Raw genomic sequence first — 19,280 nt, forward strand, 5'->3', positions numbered from 1 at the left:
TTAGGAACTTCACATTGTGCCTAACATGCTACTGCAACAGTTTAATGCACAGAGGACAAAGATTCGTTATTAGTGTCAAACATCAACAGGATCTTCATTTAGTGTCTAGTGGTCCATTTATTGTACACACAATTTGGAGGGTCATAACATTTTTTAAACGATGCCATCGACATAACACACAAAGTTGGCTTTTGAGGGCCAGATTCATGAATCATGTCTGATGTGGGCAGCATGAGCCATATAAAGCGAGACAGGCCGTAATTAACAGCATGAGTGGACAGAGAAGACATTGATGCAGTAGGCGAGACAGTTGTGGCCTGTGCTATGGACAGCAGGTGTCTAAAGACGCTTAGTCACACGCCAGCCTTTTACGGGGGTGTGTGATGAGGACAGGCGTGGAAATGCCCAGACTGCACTCCTCTGCCAAGACCCACACACAAACCTGTGCTTACTTTCAATGCTTCTGCGTTCTCGCCTGTCTTCTGTAATATAACACCTTGCTTAAAGTGCCTGTACATGTCCAAAAGAGTCACAAAGTTCACTGGACTTTTTTTTCACCTGACAATTACTCAACTGAACTCGAAAAACAAAGCTGGGTTGTAAACTCGAACACCCATAAAAGAGAGTATGTTTCACAAGCCGTAGGAACAACATAAAACAGTAACAATTCAAGTAATGATGAAAGTAGTACATTTTTAGTAACAATTTTTGTAGTTGGTTTAAGTGATTCATTAAAGAACGGGCTCATTTGTACCAGTTCATTAGCAGAAGAATAATTCATTTGAGAATCTGACTAGACTGGTCTCACTGTGTTTCTGATTCACTAAAATAAATGTCACACAATGTTGCACACCGAGTCTGAAATTCTCGTCCGAAATTTTCACACATTAAAAAAATAAACACAACCTCACGTTTATAACACTGCCTCCGAAACTTTTGTCCATCATAAAAAAATTTGAATCAGGTTCGATTTTCTGTACTTTCGCATTCGTAGCATGCATTTTGATAGGAAGAAAAAAAAACGCATAATGAGTTTCTGATTTACTCAAAAGAATCAGCTCACAAGATTCATTCATTCGAGAATCAGACAACACAGGTTGAGCAGTATGTTTCTGAATCACTAAAAATATTGGATCATAAGAGTCATTTATTTTGAGAATCAGCCCACACTGACTGCACTGTACTGGCTCAAAACAAACAGATTCAGAATCATTCACTCAAGAGTACACGGTTTCACTAAAATGAAAAATCAGACTACATAAGTTCCACTGTATGCTTCTGATTCATTAAAAAACAATCAGCTCATGAGAGCTATTCATTGTTCTTAGAAATGGCAAGTGACATATTCCAATAATCTTTGTTTTATTTACAATAAAAATTAATTTTAACACTGTATAATACGTCATGCAATTTTAGAGAGATGCTGAATGCCCTGAACATAAGCTGTGAGAAGCCAAATCATTAATGAACAACAACAAAACAAAAATAAATAATTTGCTCTGTCTAATCTGTAAATGCACAGGCAATGTGGACACAGATGTGGAAAGGTAATCGTGTTTACAGAATATGCTCTATTTTGTGTTCTTTTTCAGTCTCATGCCATTTCCTGCCATGTGATGAATTTGAGTGAAAATCCGCACTATGTGATTTTATTAATGAGCCTCTAACCGTAGGGTAACCATGGTAATAAGGTCCAAACAGGAGACATATAAACAATAGAGACTATTCCTGTGAAATGAGAGAAAGATAATAAGGAAGTAATGTGCGCTATTAGTGTGTGCGCTATTAGTGTGTGCATGTGTGATGGAGGTGATATGAAAGGGGAAAGATGGCCACAAATAGTGTTTTGCAACTGTCAGAAGTTGCAATGTCACAAACTTCAAAATACTATTCAAGTAATAAGCCACATCATTTGGCATCTTTCCCATCTGCATCTCCTTAACTGTGGTAAAATAATAATAATAACAAACAGCCTCTCATAGCTTCTTGCTTTTACAAAACAGCATCAAGAACAGCTGTTTAATAAATAATTACAATTATTAGTAATAATTATATATTTTTATTATTAATCTTTCATATTATGTGAATGAAACTTCAAATAATGTAATAAAAATATTGACAGATTACTTTCACCATGCAATATTGTTCATTAGACAACTTTACCATTTACATTCACATTAACTGACAAGATATATCTGATATTTTACAGCAGCTTTGATTATTCAATAATAATAATATTCATTCAGTCAGATGAAACTTTCTGTTTTGTAACACGCATTTGCTCTTGTGCCCTTGAGAAGAAGCGAAAAACACTCAAAATGTTCAGGCCGTGATAAAAGCAGCACTAATAGAACTGATAATAATAGAAAATGAGCTGCTCTGTGGAGATAATTTCTTTAAAAGCTTTATTTCTGGGTCTTGTGGAACTGTGAATAACTCCTATAATTCCCGTAACGCTGGGAAACTTCTGCAGTTTTAGAGCGGGCGACTGAGCAAAAAGAGAGAAGGAGAGTTGTCTGGATTTTAACATGTGTCAAACACTGTATTACAGCAGCCAGTTCAAGCTCTATCTAGTACTTAATATGTCCTACATAATTTTAAGTATACCGCTCTGACTCTACACTGAAGGATTTTCACCATGGGAGGATGAACTGTATACAGTCATTGTCATGTTGAAAAATCAACAACACATGGTAGCATCTACTGTTTCAAGTTTTTCTATTACATCACACAATGGTGTGTGAATTCACGACACCACTGATAAAGCACAACTCCCCCACATCTTCAGCACTCATAAATCCCTATATAAGAACGTCATGACCACTGAACTTCACTGTGGGAACCAGGCAGTTCTCACTATACTTCTCCCCTAGCGATGCCATACCATTTTGGATAGTTAGATCCAAAATGACTGACTTGGTCTCATGAGACCAGAGCATGAATTCCTCAATATTATATATATTGTAAATATTTAATATTGTGTAAATATGTGACTTGGGAAAAGCAAAACGAGTTAATTGTGCTTTAGTTACAGTGCGAATTTTCGATGTGGACAACAACCATGAAAAAAATCACTCATCACAAAATGAAAACTTAAAGTGAAGGCCTGATTATTTCAGGGACCTTATCATAAGTCTTTTTTTTTTTTTAATTGTGTGTTAATTTTGCTATTTTTTTTGCTAAATTTTGTTAATTTTTATGATTCCTCTATAGTACCACTGTCCTCTTTTGTGCAAAGAAAAAGTCTCCCGACAGTTCTCTCTCCAGTGTTTCCATTATGTCTGAGAATGATTCAGTGGGTTCAGCATCATCTTGGAGAGAGTTTTAGCATGTCATAACTGTTTGAATGCTGAATGGAGAATGACATGACAACTGCAGCAGGGGGAAAGGCTTCCAGGAACATACATTTGACAGCTTTATATACTTTCTGGTCCTCAAATAAAGCTATTGAAATGTCAAGTAATAGTGTTAAAAATGGAAAATAGCAGAATCAATAATGGAATTACAACTATGGAACTCTAAAAGATAATATCATTATTTACCTCAAATCAGTTCAGAAAGTCTTCAGAAGAACTAGAATATAATTGTTCTTTTATTATCATTTTTTTGCATCCCTTAGCATCCCTTTCTATTTAAGAAAAGCTGTTCCTTACCAAATCCTAAGCGGTTTTCACATTCATTCTCACCTGCTCTGCGGTGTACTGTTGGACACAGCTGTAGATGTGACTAAGCCCAGCTCTGGTCAACACGAAAGACGCCTGCTCATTGATTAGAGTGTCCAAGTGAGCCTCAATCTAGAGTATGTGGCCAATAAAAACAAATACAAATGTATTACATTTTAACACAGTTTGACTCATCACAATTTTAACTTATCTACATTATCGTATAATTTATATTTTTAAAATGTAACACACCTGAAACTCCAGCATTTCTAAGCGTTTGTCTGTGAACTCAAACAGTGCCAGTGTGGTCTTCATCATGTATAGGGAGTTCACCATGTAGGTGGCCATATCTGCTGTGCCCAGGTTACTGGCTGATACTGTGCACAGCTGCAGCAATGGGTCAAGGATGCAGGACAATACCTGAGAAACAGCATTGAGGATGATGGGATTAACAAAAAGCAAAAACTGTGACATAAATGTATCTGTCTGACATAAATATGAGTAAAGTACTCCACACCTAACTGGAATAGTGTATAATATTTTCAGTCTACTAGTGTAGTTGATAATATTGCACATGTACACTCACCTAAAGGATTATTAGGAACACCATACTAATACTGTGTTTGACCCCCTTTCGCCTTCAGAACTGCCTTAATTCTACGTGGCATTGATTCAACAAGGTGCTGAAAGCATTCTTTAGAAATGTTGGCCCATATTGATAGGATAGCATCTTGCAGTTGATGGAGATTTGTGGGATGCATATCCAGGGCACGAAGCTCCCGTTCCACCACATCCCAAAGATGCTCTATTGGGTTGAGATCTGGTGACTGTGGGGGCCATTTTAGTACAGTGAACTCATTGTCATGTTCAAGAAACCAATTTGAAATGATTCGAGCTTTGTGACATGGTGCATTATCCTGCTGGAAGTAGCCATCAGAGGATGGGTACATGGTGGTCATAAAGGGATGGACATGGTCAGAAACAATGCTCAGGTAGGCCGTGGCATTTAAACGATGCCCAATTGGCAATAAGGGGCCTAAAGTGTGCCAAGAAAACATCCCCCACACCATTACACCACCACCACCAGCCTGCACAGTGGTAACAAGGCATGATGGATCCATGTTCTCATTCTGTTTACGCCAAATTCTGACTCTACCATCTGAATGTCTCAACAGAAATCGAGACTCATCAGACCAGGCAACATTTTTCCAGTCTTCAACCGTCCAATTTTGGTGAGCTCGTGCAAATTGTAGCCTCTTTTTCCTATTTGTAGTGGAGATGAGTGGTACCCGGTGGGGTCTTCTACTGTTGTAGCCCATCCGCCTCAAGGTTGTGCGTGTTGTGGCTTCACAAATGCTTTGCTGCATACCTCGGTTGTAACGAGTGGTTATTTCAGTCAAAGTTGCTCTTCTATCAGCTTGAATCAGTCGGCCCATTCTCCTCTGACCTCTAGCATCAACAAGGCATTTTCGCCCACAGGACTGCCGCATACTGGATGTTTTTCCCTTTTCACACCATTCTTTGTAAACCCTAGAAATGGTTGTGCGTGAAAATCCCAGTAACTGAGCAGATTGTGAAATACTCAGACCGGCCCGTCTGGCACCATCAACCATGCCACGCTCAAAATTGCTTAAATCATCTTTCTTTCCCATTCTGACATTCAGTTTGGAGTTCAGGAGATTGTCTTGACCAGCACCACACCCCTAAATGCATTGAAGCAACTGCCATGTGATTGGTTGATTAGATAATTGCATTCATGAGAAATTGAACAGGTGTTCCTAATAATCCTTTAGGTGAGTGTATAAACAAATACAAATATATTAAGAAAAGTTATCCTTTTCTTAGCTTCTTCTACAAAATCATTTAATAAATGTATAATAAATACAGTTGACAAACAAAACAAAACAGAAACATGAGTATTTCTTTTTGACACTGTCTTTATATCAGCCACATTCCAGTCAGTGGAAACACTGGATTTTGCCAAAAAAACATGAAAAGAAAAGTCACCTGTGCAAAGTCAGCCTGACGGGCATCAAGAGGCAAAACGGATGAATCATGGGAGGCCAAAACCTCTCTAAGGAGAGACAGAGTTTGAGTAAGGGAGGAAGTGGGACCCAGATCAGGAGGTGGAAGCTCTACCTGAGAAAACAAGAACGCAAGAAGTCTTTTAAAAATCTTGTTTTAAAAAAAGTAGTATATACAGGTGCATCTCAATGAATTAGAATATCGTGGAAAAGTTCATTTATTTCAGTAATTCAACTCAAATTGTGAAACTCGTGTAATAATACATTTCGTGAAATAATAAATTCTGTGTGCATTAAATAAATTCAATGCACACAGAAGTAGTTTTAAGTCTTTGGTTCTTTTAATTGTGATGATTTAGGCTCACATTTAACAAAAACCCATCAATTCACTCTCTCAACAAATTAGAATACTTCATAAGACCAATAAAAAACATTTTATTGAATTGTTGGCCTTCTGGAAAGTATGTTCATTTACTGTATAGGTACTCAATACTTGGTAGGGGTACATGCCACGCTGCCTCAATTCGGCGTGGCATGGAGGTGATCAGTTTGTGGCACTGCTGAGGTGGTATGGAAGCCCAGGTTGCTTTAATAGCGGCATTTCAGGTCATCTGCACTGTTGGGTCTGGTGTCTCTCATCTTCCTCTTGACAATACCCCATAGATTCTCTATGGGGTTCAGGTCAGGCGAGTTTGCTGGCCAATCAAGCACAGTAACACCATGGTCACTGAACCCGCTTTTGGTACTTTTGGCAGTCTGGGCAGGTCCTGCTGGAAAATGAAATCAGCATCTCCATAAAGCTTGTCAGCAGAAGGAAGCATGAAGTGCTCTAAAATTTCCTGGTAGATGGCTGCGTTGACTGTGGACTTCAGAAAACACAGTGGACCAACACCAGCAGATGACATGGCAGCCCAAATCATCACTGACTGTGAAAACTTCACACTGGACTTCAAGCAACATGGATTCTGTGCCTCTCCACTCTTCCTCCAGACTCTGGGACTTTGATTTCCAAATGAAATGCAAAAATTGGTTTCATCTGAAAAGAGGACTTTGGACCACGGAGCAACAGTCCAGTTCTTTTTCTCCCCAGCACTCTGTAAACAGCCACACCTTTCAGTAATGACCCTCTGTGACTTACCCTCTTTGTGGAGGGCGTCAATGTTCATCTTCTGGATCATTGCCAAGTCAGCAGTCTTCTCCATTATTGTGGTTTCAAAGAACAAGAGATACCCAGAGTTCTAATATTTTGAGATACTGATTTTTGACTTTCATGAGCTGTAAGCTCTAATCATTAAAATTAAAACAAAAAACTTTTGAAATGTTTTACTTTACATGCAATGCATCTAAAATATATGAAAGGTTTACTTTTTGAAATAACTTACAAGAAAAAATTAACTTTTTCACAACATTCTAATTTATTGAGATGCACCTGTAGTGTATAAATTTCACAGGAAAATTTAAAACGTCTATTGTGAGATGTATTAATATCACAGTGTATAAAGTGCATTTTAATTATTATTACTTTTTTTTACATTCAGACAAAAAAGAGCATCATGTCACTGACCCTTTAACAACACATTTTGAACTCCATACATTCAGACTTTTAAAAGGGGTTTTTACCGTTCAAGACCATCAAAATCAAGCCAAGCATGTCTGACAGCGAGACTGACACCTCTGAAGGCTGACTAATAAACACCCTGCTATGCGAACACTACCTAGAGCTCTGCTGCCTCTAATATAGCTTATTAGCTCAAGCTTCTGTTCCCGGCACCAAACAACATCAGGGAGTGATACGTAACGTCCTAAGCCTGAGGTGATTTGATTAGTGTGCTGCTAAGGTGATAATTCTCTCAGAAGCGTTGAGCGGAGGCCATCTTGTTCTGGTTATTGATCCACTTATCAATGAAGTGGTGTTTTTTATTTTTTTAACTAGCCTGTTCGTGTTCAAGGATATTTTGGGGATAATTTAAAATCCCTGGTGTGAGAATGTGTTTTTTCAGCCTGGTAAAAACCAAATCCAACTGATGAATGACTGTGAGGCACACATTTGTTTTGTTGATCACTACAGAGATATAGGGGTAGGATGCTGTTTATTCTGGCTTTCATTAGCCAAGTGTTTTCATTGGCTGGTAAGGCATTGTTTACTGGTTTACTGGTATAAGAGTGAGTCAAAAATTCAGAATTTGTACACCTTTTCATATATGTGGGAACATTAGAACAAAATGAGAAATTTGAAGAAAAAAAAAAACAGGATGAGTGAGAGTTATTTAAGTATTGTTTGAATACTATTATAGTATTTATAAATATTTAGATTTTTTTTATATATATATATATATATATATATATATATATATATATATATATATATATATATATATATATAGTTTCAATAATTTTGTTATGTGCTGTTGTATCAGTTTCTGTTTTTTTTGTAATTATCTATATACGAGTTTAATTTATTTTAATGTTTTAGTAATTTTAGTACTTGAACTTACATATTTTAGTTAGCTGCCAAGGCAACATTTCTAATTTGTTTAACTTTTTAGGTTTAAGCTTTTTATTTAATATTTACATTTTATTTTATATTAGCTTTATTTCAATTACCCCAAAGTTTTATTTAACAAAAACAACATTGATAAGTACTTACTTTATCCATCAGGCGACTGGCGTGGAGACTAAGACTGTTGAAGAACATCTTCTTACTGAGCATGTTCATCTCATCTATGCTCATCAACAGAGAGGAAACACTGGTACCCATGATGCCACTGAGAGAGAGAGACTTATGCATTCAGAAAAACTGGAGCATCTTGCAATACCTAAAACTGGATCTATATTTTTGGATCTCTGTTCTTCAGTAAAAGAAGAACGATTTGTCTTCCATCAAATGTAGTATAAAATAAAGACAATAAACCCAATAAAGTAATTCACAGAGATGTTTGTGTACCTGATGGTGTGATGGTAGAACTTGAGAAGGTTGGAGAGTTTATACAGAAGAACAGCACCTGGCTCTGCAATGATCACCTGCTCAATTCGCACCTGGTAGAGGAATTAAAAAAACCAAAAAAAAACAATTCTGTTTTCACTATTCACTGTTGAGTAAGTAAAGAGTCTGTTAAAATATGAATCATTCACATATTACACTACAGTCGCAAGGAGAGCACAAAAAATTGATTAATAAAAAAAATATCAAGGAGTTTATGGGACTGAGATATGTTGCAAGCAGAATTTAAACTTGGGCTGCCCATTTGAGCATTAAAGCACAATTATTAACCAACTATGCCACAGCTTCAGGCTGATATTTTTTTAATAAAAGTTTAAATATCAGTCTGAATGACACAATTTCCATCTCACCTTGAGTGGTCTGCACACTCCTTCAGCGATGTGGCCAACTACTTCCTGCATGTTTTCTTCAACCCCTACACAAACACAGCACAACAGATTTATCTACAAAATCAACTAGGCTACATTCAGAAAAACAAGTAAAACCCCAACATGGTTTTAACCAGTTTTAAAATGTGTATGGTCTTAAAGAGTTAGTTCACCTAAAAACAAAAATTCGGAATAAATTGTGTCAATAAATTCTATCAACATTCTGTCTGCTTCATACATGTCTAAGTTATTGACAATGGACAGTGGACCTTTTATTGGCCAAAATTGTATTAATGTGACCACACCTTAAAGTGATAGTTCCCCCAAAAATTCTAATTCTGTCATTAATTACTCACCCTCATGTCGTTCCAAACACGCAAGACCTTCGTTCATCTTTGGAACACAAATTAAAATATTTTTGATAAAATCTGAGCGCTTTCTAACCCTCCATAGATAGCAATGCAGCTGAAATGTTCCCAGGCCCAGAATCGTAGCAAGGACATTGGTAAAATAGTCCATGTGACATCAGTAGCTCAACCGTAATTTTACAGAGCTATGAGACTACTTTTTGTGCACAAAGAAAACAAAACAAAAAAAGACTTTATTCAACTATTTTTCTCCCCCGAGTGACTTCCTCTGCTCGTAAGCAAGGTGCATGCGTCTTGGTGCTCTCGATAATTGTGGAAGATGGTAACCCGGGGGAGAAAAATTGATGAATAAAGTCTAATAAATCAAAGTCTGAATAAATTTGTTTTCTTTGCACACAATTTTCTGGGCCTGGGAACACTTGGTGAGCGAAGGTCTTGCAGATTTGGAATGACATGAGAATGAGTAATTAATGACAGAATTTTCATTTTTGGGTGAACTATCCCTTTAAGGTGTGAGCACAATAATAACATTTTGGCCAATAAAAGGTCCACTGTCCATTTTCAATAACTTAGACATGTATGAAGCACAGCTCACTCAGAAATCACTTGCAAAACCTTTCTGATGTAAGACCAACATGAAGCCATGTGAAAGTTAAAATCGCACAGATTCCTACTGAAATTGGAACTGACCTTTTTTACAGTGCAGTTTTGCTAATGTGACCGCACAACTGTACAGTGGATGAATGCATCCATTGATGTAAAAACTGATTTTCAAGGTTTAATTTTCAATTAAACTTAAATAATGTAATGAAATACATAACAAAACATATTTAAAAATCTAGATTAAATCTATAACAATCAACTGACATATAATGTATTTAATCTTTAGATGGACAAAAAAAAGTTAAGTGTTATAAAAATGGGGCACCAGTCAAATGTGCCTGACGAAGACCCGATGGTTGAAACACTGCAATAAAATATATATTTTTATGGAGCAGCCAATTCAGTGTGCAGACATTATGTGTGTTCCTTTGCTATAGTTTGAATTTTTTTGTCCTGCACCTGAGCCCTATTTGGGTTTGTGGGATGTGCGCAACTTTCTTACACTTTGGCACCAGTCAAATGTGACATCCAAACGTAGACAGATTTGTTCATAATGAAAGTAAACTAGTTCTGAACTAGAAAAGCTCTCTTCCAGTGCAAACACTGTGTTTGTGCAGTATGACATTTAGGCGAAAGATGTACCTTGCACGGTAACTTGCTTGAGCAAGGCTTCCAGGTGCTCCTTCTCTGAGGCTGTAGCTTGGTGGAGCCAGGCCAACATGTCCCCAACGTACCTGGTTGGATGATTGTATATGTATAAGCATAAACAAAGATAAAAATGCATGGAAACTATAAAGGCTTCCATATCATATTTGATAACAAATTTCTAAGGCCCCTAAATTTGTCATTCCAGGGAGTTGTTAAAATGAAATTAAAAGGAAGAAGTAAAATGAGAAGAGCCATCTGAGTGTGTCCTCTTGACTTTGTCATTTGCTTGCTTTCATCACTTCGGGTTTTCTTATGCACTGGTTCACTAAGTTAAACAAACCAACCAGACTGATCTCTCTCACTAACTGCTCAACATGCATCTGCTGTTTTAACATGCTCAAATAGCCAAAAAGCCACAGACAGGGTCCAACTTGTGCCGACGGTAAGGAGCATGCAACAAAAACTGAGCAGAGACTCAATGACAGTTCAATAATGGACAACTGTTAGCTTGGTGTGTAATGGCCTTAACCCTAAAACCCAAAGTATATTTCGTTTTTTACATGTATGCTTGGATATGCATATAGTAAGCAAGATGCAAATTTCATCATAGTATGTGCACAGTCAGATCTTCTTAATCATACATACAATGTACGCTCAACAAACTACTGAAGATGACAACAACAGACACCCACATGGATGAGTGCTTGTGTGAGGGAACTAAAAGATACTTGCAACTCTAGGTTAATCAAATAGAAATCCATTTTGAACTCTAGTGCACGTTGAGTGCCTGTGTTCATAAATGCATCAAATAGCATATATTTTCAGCATATTATGTGATAGAAACATCACTAAAAACAGCTTGGTGCTGAATTGCACAGTCAGGAACTGAATGGCTAGATGAATAATTATTTGGACTGTCTTCTAGATTTGTAGTTATATCTAATAGAGTTATAGATTTCCTGATATTTGAGGACATCACACAGTCAGCTATCATTACGTCGGCTCCATATCCTTTAATACAGGGCAGCAGGGGAAAGTGCTGTTCTGAGAACCACCGCTTCCCACTTTTATCGACGTTCTGCCAAGAACCTCATGTTCTCTCCTCAGGTTCCAAACGGGATGCGGGAGGAGGGCGTTCGAAAGCTTGACGGGGTGCTGGCCTGGAGCGCGTGTGACAATCCATAGATCTCAACAGCCGACCTTTCTTTGAACCTGCACTAAGTAATTCTCTGAAAGAGGAAGCACTTCCCTGAAAGAATCAGGTTGGGTTTAATGTGCTTAGACACTGAATTGGATTTTCAGCTTCGGGAGATGCGGCACATAGAGGGAGCATGGCGGCTCTGCGTGTGAAGACGTTAATCAGCAATGGAGAGGCTTTTACCTGCTAACAATGGCGTGACACTCAAAATGACCCCCCAATTATACCCGGTTTGAAGTAATTATTTTTAGTGCGCAGAAGAGAAAATGTCATCCGTTGTCTTTCCGCAAGCTTTTGAATGGAATTATTGGGTGGGAGGGTTGGGATGTGCACTTGTCGTAGACTCTACCTCATCGGATCATGAGAGTGCATCTCTATGGGTCTTGGGGTGCCGCCCGGTCCTCCACGGGTCAGGGCGTCGATAAAGCCTCGGACCACAGCAGACCGCCGAGCAGTTCCAAACTCATCCAGTGTGTATCTGAGAGAATGAAAACAAAGAGTGAAAATTAAATATGAATTCAAGAGATCATGGTTTGTCTGGTAAGCATGGCCCTGTTAGCTCAGTCGATGTAAATACAAGCTCTGCAGGCAAAAAGGATCTTTCTGTATGAAAGCCATTTAAAATGAGATGTTTTTCCCAAAAAATATTCTTTTACAAAGCCACATACAATATATATTGCTGTTTTACTAATGTCAATGATTCAGCAGTGCCTGAAATAAATAGATAATAATGAAAAATGTTCCATTCTTCTTTTAAAAATTTTTATCTGTGAATTCTTTTTTTTTTTTTTTATACTTTAAAATAAATGCAGTCTGGGTCAGCAAAACACATTTCTTAAAATAAAAAAATACAAATTTATTCATTTATTATTAATATATATCCAGGATTTCCTGCTTTTATTCCTAGTTCTAGCTTATTTTAATGCTTGTTTTGTCTTTGTTAAGTCATCGTATGGCCCCTGGCCAGTTCTGTGAGTTCTGAGGTCTCATAAGCAAAGATTGCAAGATTTCAAATCTCGCACTTCTGAGGGGACCTACTGCAGACCTCCTTGAATGAATTTAGAGATGCAACAACTTGGAACACAATAGCACATGCATATGATCATAATCCTCCTAAAATTTTACAAGGCATCCTTAAGACCAACTAGTTGGAAAGATTAGTTTATTTACAAAAAATATTATGTCATTTTGTACATCTCTAGTATAAATCAGATTAAATGGGCCGCAAAACAAAACAAACATTGCAAGACCTTCGGAACAGCCACTGAAATCAGCAAGAGAAAAATACTTTAGGTTAGAGACACCCAGGGTCACACACACAGACAAAAACAATGGAGGGCCCCATTTGCAGTTAGGAAACGTGGCTGTGTTTTGATCTACAGGCTGCGAACGGCCCTGTGTAGACTAAACAGCAGTGACCACAGCAGCCAGAGAAAAAGGGAGGAGAAGAGGGATGTAGAAGTTTGGCATGGTTTCCAGGAACTCTGGAGGCCCTGTCCTCTCACTCTTTCTCCTCCGGCCTTGGACTCCCATAGATAAAAAGGGGGAGTGAGAGTGCAGGACAAAAGACAAGGGCACACAAACACAAACACAAAGAGAGACAGAGAGAGAGAGAGAGAGTGTTAACAGTATGGTCTATGAAAAGATAAACTGAAGTGTTGCAAATGGTAGAAATACCAAACAGTGTGAGAGAATCTGAATATTTTGGAACTACTGAAAGATGCTTTTACAGATTGTCAGCAAAAAAAGTACCGACAAGGAAATGAGATGAAATATGACAACTGCATAACTGGGAAAATGTGACACTAAATATTTACTTTGTCTAAAGCAGTGTTTCCCATTAAAAAAATCAAATGCACAATTATTTAAATTAAAACTGAAATAGCAATATATATTGTGAAAATTCTAAATATTAAAAATCAAAGGTTCAAATTTAATTAAAGAAGTCTATACAGCAGTCTTTGCTGTGTGGTTCAGTGTAAAGAGTGGAACTTATTTACACATATGCAGCTTAAAGGGTTAATTCACCCAAAAATGAAAATTAGCCTGTGTTTTACTCAAGGCATCCTAGGTGTATATGACTTCCTTCTTTCAGACGAATCCAATCAGAGCTTTATTAAAAATTGTCCTGGCTATTCCAAGTGTTATTATTGCAGAGGGTGGGTGTTTCTGTTGAACAGTACAAAACACGTCAAATAAAGTGCGCGAAAGTTGTTCTGGCGGATGACGTAGGACGTCAGCGTTGCGTGATTAGTGGCAAATGCAGAGAGAGAACAAAACAAAATGCCGGTCATGAATTAGAAGTAAAAACCGAGGATTTGTTAAGAAAAATGTTGGATGATTTCGATATAAGCCAAGAGGAGATAAAAGAAAGGAAACTTTGCTTCCTTTGCTCCTGTAAACAAACTCGTGAGACTAGCATATCTCAGAGGTGCATGTGCGACGCACATGTCGTACGCCATTCGGAACGACTTCAGCGTACAACAGTCAACGGAAGTTAGAGAAAAGTGTTTATTACGTTTGAAATATGGATATTTTTCTTACAAAAATGCATGGATTTCCTACAGGAGGCCTTTATTCATCGCCCGGAGCCATGTGAGGCACGTTTTATTATAGTTGCGTGCACTTTATTTAACGTATTTTGGACTGTTGAACAGAGACACCAGCTGACTGCAATGATAGAGCTTAGAAGTGCCAGTACAATTTTTAATATAACTCCGATTGGATTTGTCTGAAAGAAGAAAGTCATATACACCTAGGATGGCTTGAGGGTGAGCAAATAACAGGCTAATTTTCATTTTTGGGTGAACTAACCCTTTAAGATACAGTGTTTTTCAGAGCAGCTCTGTTCACAGGGGTGTGCGATAGAGCTGCACGATTCTGGATAAATTGAGAATCATGTTTTTTTTTTTTTTTTGCCTCAAATAGATATCACGATTCTCCCACGATTCTGAAATTAAATTAATACGGAATTTACAAAAGGCTGTGACAAAATATTAATTGTTGCAGTCAGTTTAAAAGTGTTTAATTAATAACATTTTTAATTGTTAAGTGTTTAAATATATAAAATATTTATATTTATATATACGCAGATTTGAATGTTCCGGTAAAACTTTTTCAAAGGTTTAATAGGCACAGACGAATCATTGAGAAACGAGATCGCGTGGGTGTTTAAATCGACCTTTTAACGATTAATCATGCAGCTCTTGTGTGCGATATCACAATTTTTAATTGTGGATGATTAAAATGTTTCCACAATCGGCTTTTGAAGAAATATCATAGTATCGTGCTACAGCGCACAGTCTATCAGTTGCAGTTCTGGCGCCTCCATCTCAATATACAGTACTGTACAAAGCGACATACATTCACATCAAATGTTAACTCAGCAGTAGTTACACTCACAGGACACTGCACTTAATGACAATCAATAAAATTCATTATTGCATGAGCTTTAAAGCCTTACCAGTTAAAAATTTCATTTGTGTGCCATTTCGATTTTTCAGAGCACGTACACCTGAAGTGCGCGCTCACTAAAAAGCCTGTCAAACAGCACCTGATTAATGGACTAAGTTTGTGTCTGATTGTGCTAATACTGTCAAAAACACACAGGGTTTACATATAAACACAGTTGGTTGTGTCTGAAGTGAAAGTAAACAGTTGCGTGCCGGCATATTAGATGCGTGCAGGTCTTAAAGTGACAGCAGACTAATAGTACTAAACATGTTGTTGCTTGTCATGAAAGGGACAGTCCACCCACGACAGTTCTGCCATTATTTACTCACTTTCATGTTGTCCCAAACCTGCATTGATTTCTTTCTTGTGCTGAACACAAAATAAGATATTTTGAAGAATGTGGGTAACCAAACAGTCGCTGGTCTCCAATGACTTTGATACTAGTAAAAAAAATACTATGGAAGTCACTTGGGACCAGCAACTGTTTGGATACCCACATTCTTCCAAATAACTTTGATGTTCAACATAATAAAGAAACTCATTCAAGGTTTAAAACAACTAAACAGTGAGTAAATGATGACAATTTTCATTTTTGGGTGAACTATTACTTTAACATTAATAAAACAACAAAACACAAAGAGAAAAATCACTCACTGCTCTTTGACTTAAGAACTTTAATACAGTTTCTTTAATGAGAAACTGTTTTAATAAGAATCAATGTATAATTTATACAGTGATGTGTATTTTTTTCTTTTTTATATTTATTCATTGAATGCTACTGCTAAATACACCAACTGTACCCGAAAAATAATTCACCCCTAGTTCACAGAATACATTGATCAGCCACAACATTAAAACCACCTGGCTAATATTACATAAGTCCCTGTCATGCTGCCAAAACAGCTCTGATGCATCAAGGCATGGACTCCACAAGACCTCTGCACATGTCCTGTGGTACCTGGCACCATAACATTAGCAGCAGTCCTGAAACTTGCGAGGTGGGACATACTTGGATCAGATTTGTTGGTCCGGCATATCTCATAGATGCTCAATCATATTGAGATCTTTCGGGAATTTGAAAGCCAATGCTACATCTTGAACACTTTGTCATGTTCCTCAAGCCATTCCTGAACAATTTATACAGTATGGCAGAGTGCATTATTCTTCTGAAAGAGGCCACTGCCATGAAGGGGTGTACATGGTCTGCAACATTTTTTAAATAGGCGGTACGTGTAAAAGTAACATCCGCATGAATGTCAGGACCTAAGGTTTTCCAGTCGAACATTGCCCTGAGCATAACACTCCACTTTAGTGGCCCAGTCATCTCTTTTTGGCCTTTGTCAAAATCACTCCGATCTTTGTGCTTGCCCATTTTTTCAACAAATGAGATTCAAGAACTGACTGTTCAATTTCTGCCCTTGATAGGTGCCATTATAATACAATCATATAAACTGTTTGCGGTTTTAATGATGTGGCTGATCAATGTATGCTGTTTCACACAAATGCCGTCTCTGCATGTACTGTTTAACATGCATTTGGGACTGCAATATGCACCAAGTTCACTTTATTTACATTCACATAATTACATAAATATGTCAGCTCAAAAATGGCCATCATGATGCTAAAGTGTTGTGGTTTGTTTCCATGGTGGTGTTATGAGTTGTTGCTAGGGTCGTCTGGGTGGATGCATACTGGCCTAAGTCTCTATTTTCAGGTAGATATGGTTCAGGTTGATTATATGTGTCTAATCCCCTCTTCAACATGAAATTTGAGGTATCATTAATTTCCGTAGTATTTAGCATTTATGATTAGACGTTTGTTCAAATGACTATCCCTAAGTATGAGTAATAGTAAAAGTATGAATAATCTACAAGCTGCGTGGGCTTCACCAGAAATATGTTATGTAATTTAAACTGAATTCAAAATATACTGAAGACAGTTTATTTGCATTGTAGGAATATGTTATTTTTCTTGCTGTGTTCATTCATTCAAACCATGTTGTTACATTGTATTGATGTGGCTCTTTAACTAAAAAATACTAATCAATCTTGACAGTTGTTTTCTTTTATGGAAGTCTGAACATTTGTAATGTACTGACAGTTGAAGGAAGGTACACTAAACACAGGAAACTGCTTCTAAAAGAAAGTGAAAGACTGACACCTTGTGGTATATGTGATGGAATTGTATATCTCCCTGCAGCTAATCGGAGGTAGAGTATAGAGTACCTGAAAATTGAATTAATTAAAATTGAATTAATGTTGTAAAATATAACGTTTGGGGTCAGTAAGAAATTTATATTTCCAGAAACGATTCCAGAACGTTACATTAAAATATCCTAAAAACATATTATGGTTTCCACAAGAACAACAAGCAGCACAACTGTTTTCAGTATTGACAGCAATAAGAAAGCACCAAATCAGCATATTAGAATGATTTCACTAAGAAAATGAAAAACATCAACGCTGAAAAAAGATTGTTCTGCTCTGTGGGCACTAGAAAAGTGTGTTTTGGGACAAGTGTGTGTGTAAGGAACTCACTTATAAAGAACAGGACGATCCTGGAGAGATTCCATAGCTTGACTCAACACGGGAGGAATATCACACGTTTCCTGAGTCAACCCTCTGCACTCATCTACAGACACCAAAGACAGACACAGAAACATCTATAAGGCCTCCTATAATACTAAAACACATATATAACTTCTTAATTTTTTTATTATGTAACTACAACAGTACTAAAGTACTAAAATCATCATGTAAAACAGGAGTGTCATAAGTCGTTCTGTAAGCTATGAGTCAGTTTTCGGTTTCACATTCTCTGGCAGCAGCAACTGTGCTTATATTCCAGAAACTTCTCGCCTCCGCTGTGTGTGTGTAAGGTCCAGAGCACACACTCACTCTGAGCCCAGCGATAGAGCTGCTCGTATGCAGTCTCCTGTAACACAGCCATCTGCTCCATGATCTCCAGCCTGCAGTAAAGCACAGACATCACTGAACATCTACATGCAAACAGTCTGTGAGAATCAAGATGGTTAATTCTTATATTTTCCTGTATTTTTTACTACATTTATAATCTATTCTGGTCTATTTAATTCTATTCTACTATATTCTATTCTGTTTCACCCTGCCGTTTGCTGGTTAGTCCTCAGTAGGACCTTCACATCTTCATGGATGTTCTTCACACGGTTCAGTGCTCTGAAGAAGTCCTGCAGAGTACACACACAGTTCAGACAAATATTAGAGATGATTTTATCTGAAGTTTTATTGGTGTCACTTGAATATCGAGCTGAGAATTTTTTTTAATGGGAAGTTTAAAAAATTAAATATCTTATGTTTTTTATTATAATTTTTTTTATTATATTTTAAGATGAATATAATGATGCCAATCAAATCTCATGGTTCACTTATGTGCTTTGGATCTCAATTGAAATTTAATGGGCGATAACAAGCTGTTTTTTGTAGGATAACATGAGGCTACCTCAGTGATGGGACCATCCCGTGCGGAACGTAATGTTGCCATCTCAGTAGCAGACACCTGGAACTTTGACAGGAATGCCTGGGCCACCTGAGCTCGAACCTCCAACCGTTGACTAAAGAGAGAAGGTAATGCATTTAATAAATATAATACTAGTAATAATAATCATTTGTTACATTTATATAGTGCCTTTCTGGGTACTCAAAGCGCTTTACATAGAAAGGGAGAATCTTCTCAGCCACCACCAATGTGCAGCATTTTCCTATTTAGCACTCAAACTCTGGAATAATCTACCAAACACTGTTCGGAAAGCAGACACACTCTGCCAGTTTAAATCTAGATTAAAGACCCATCTCTTTACCTGGCTTACACATAATACACTATTGCATTTCTATAATTCAAATCCGTTAAAGGATTGTTAGGCTGCATTAATTAGGTCAACCGGAACCAGGAACACTTCCCAAAACACCCAATGTACTTG

General features: G+C 37.4%; 1 protein-coding gene across 1 annotated transcript in view; it reads right to left on the minus strand.

Annotated features, from left to right (window-relative positions):
• The window catches only part of LOC306851138 (conserved oligomeric Golgi complex subunit 6-like), a 49,037-nt gene that overhangs the window by 5,879 nt on the left and 23,878 nt on the right, over positions 1 to 19,280 (minus strand). Inside the window, exons 5-16 of the mRNA XM_079387254.1 lie at positions 18,803 to 18,914; positions 18,448 to 18,530; positions 18,223 to 18,293; positions 17,863 to 17,956; positions 12,222 to 12,350; positions 10,669 to 10,760; positions 9,038 to 9,102; positions 8,631 to 8,722; positions 8,334 to 8,451; positions 5,670 to 5,801; positions 3,915 to 4,082; positions 3,687 to 3,794 (exon numbers count right to left, since the gene is read on the minus strand). Coding sequence (XP_079243380.1) covers positions 3,687 to 3,794; positions 3,915 to 4,082; positions 5,670 to 5,801; positions 8,334 to 8,451; positions 8,631 to 8,722; positions 9,038 to 9,102; positions 10,669 to 10,760; positions 12,222 to 12,350; positions 17,863 to 17,956; positions 18,223 to 18,293; positions 18,448 to 18,530; positions 18,803 to 18,914 — 1,264 coding nt within the window. The remainder of the gene's footprint in view (positions 1 to 3,686; positions 3,795 to 3,914; positions 4,083 to 5,669; positions 5,802 to 8,333; positions 8,452 to 8,630; positions 8,723 to 9,037; positions 9,103 to 10,668; positions 10,761 to 12,221; positions 12,351 to 17,862; positions 17,957 to 18,222; positions 18,294 to 18,447; positions 18,531 to 18,802; positions 18,915 to 19,280) is intronic.

This window comes from Barbus barbus, assembly GCF_936440315.1.
Source record: "Barbus barbus genome assembly, chromosome: 31".
Lineage (NCBI taxonomy): Eukaryota > Metazoa > Chordata > Actinopteri > Cypriniformes > Cyprinidae > Barbus > Barbus barbus.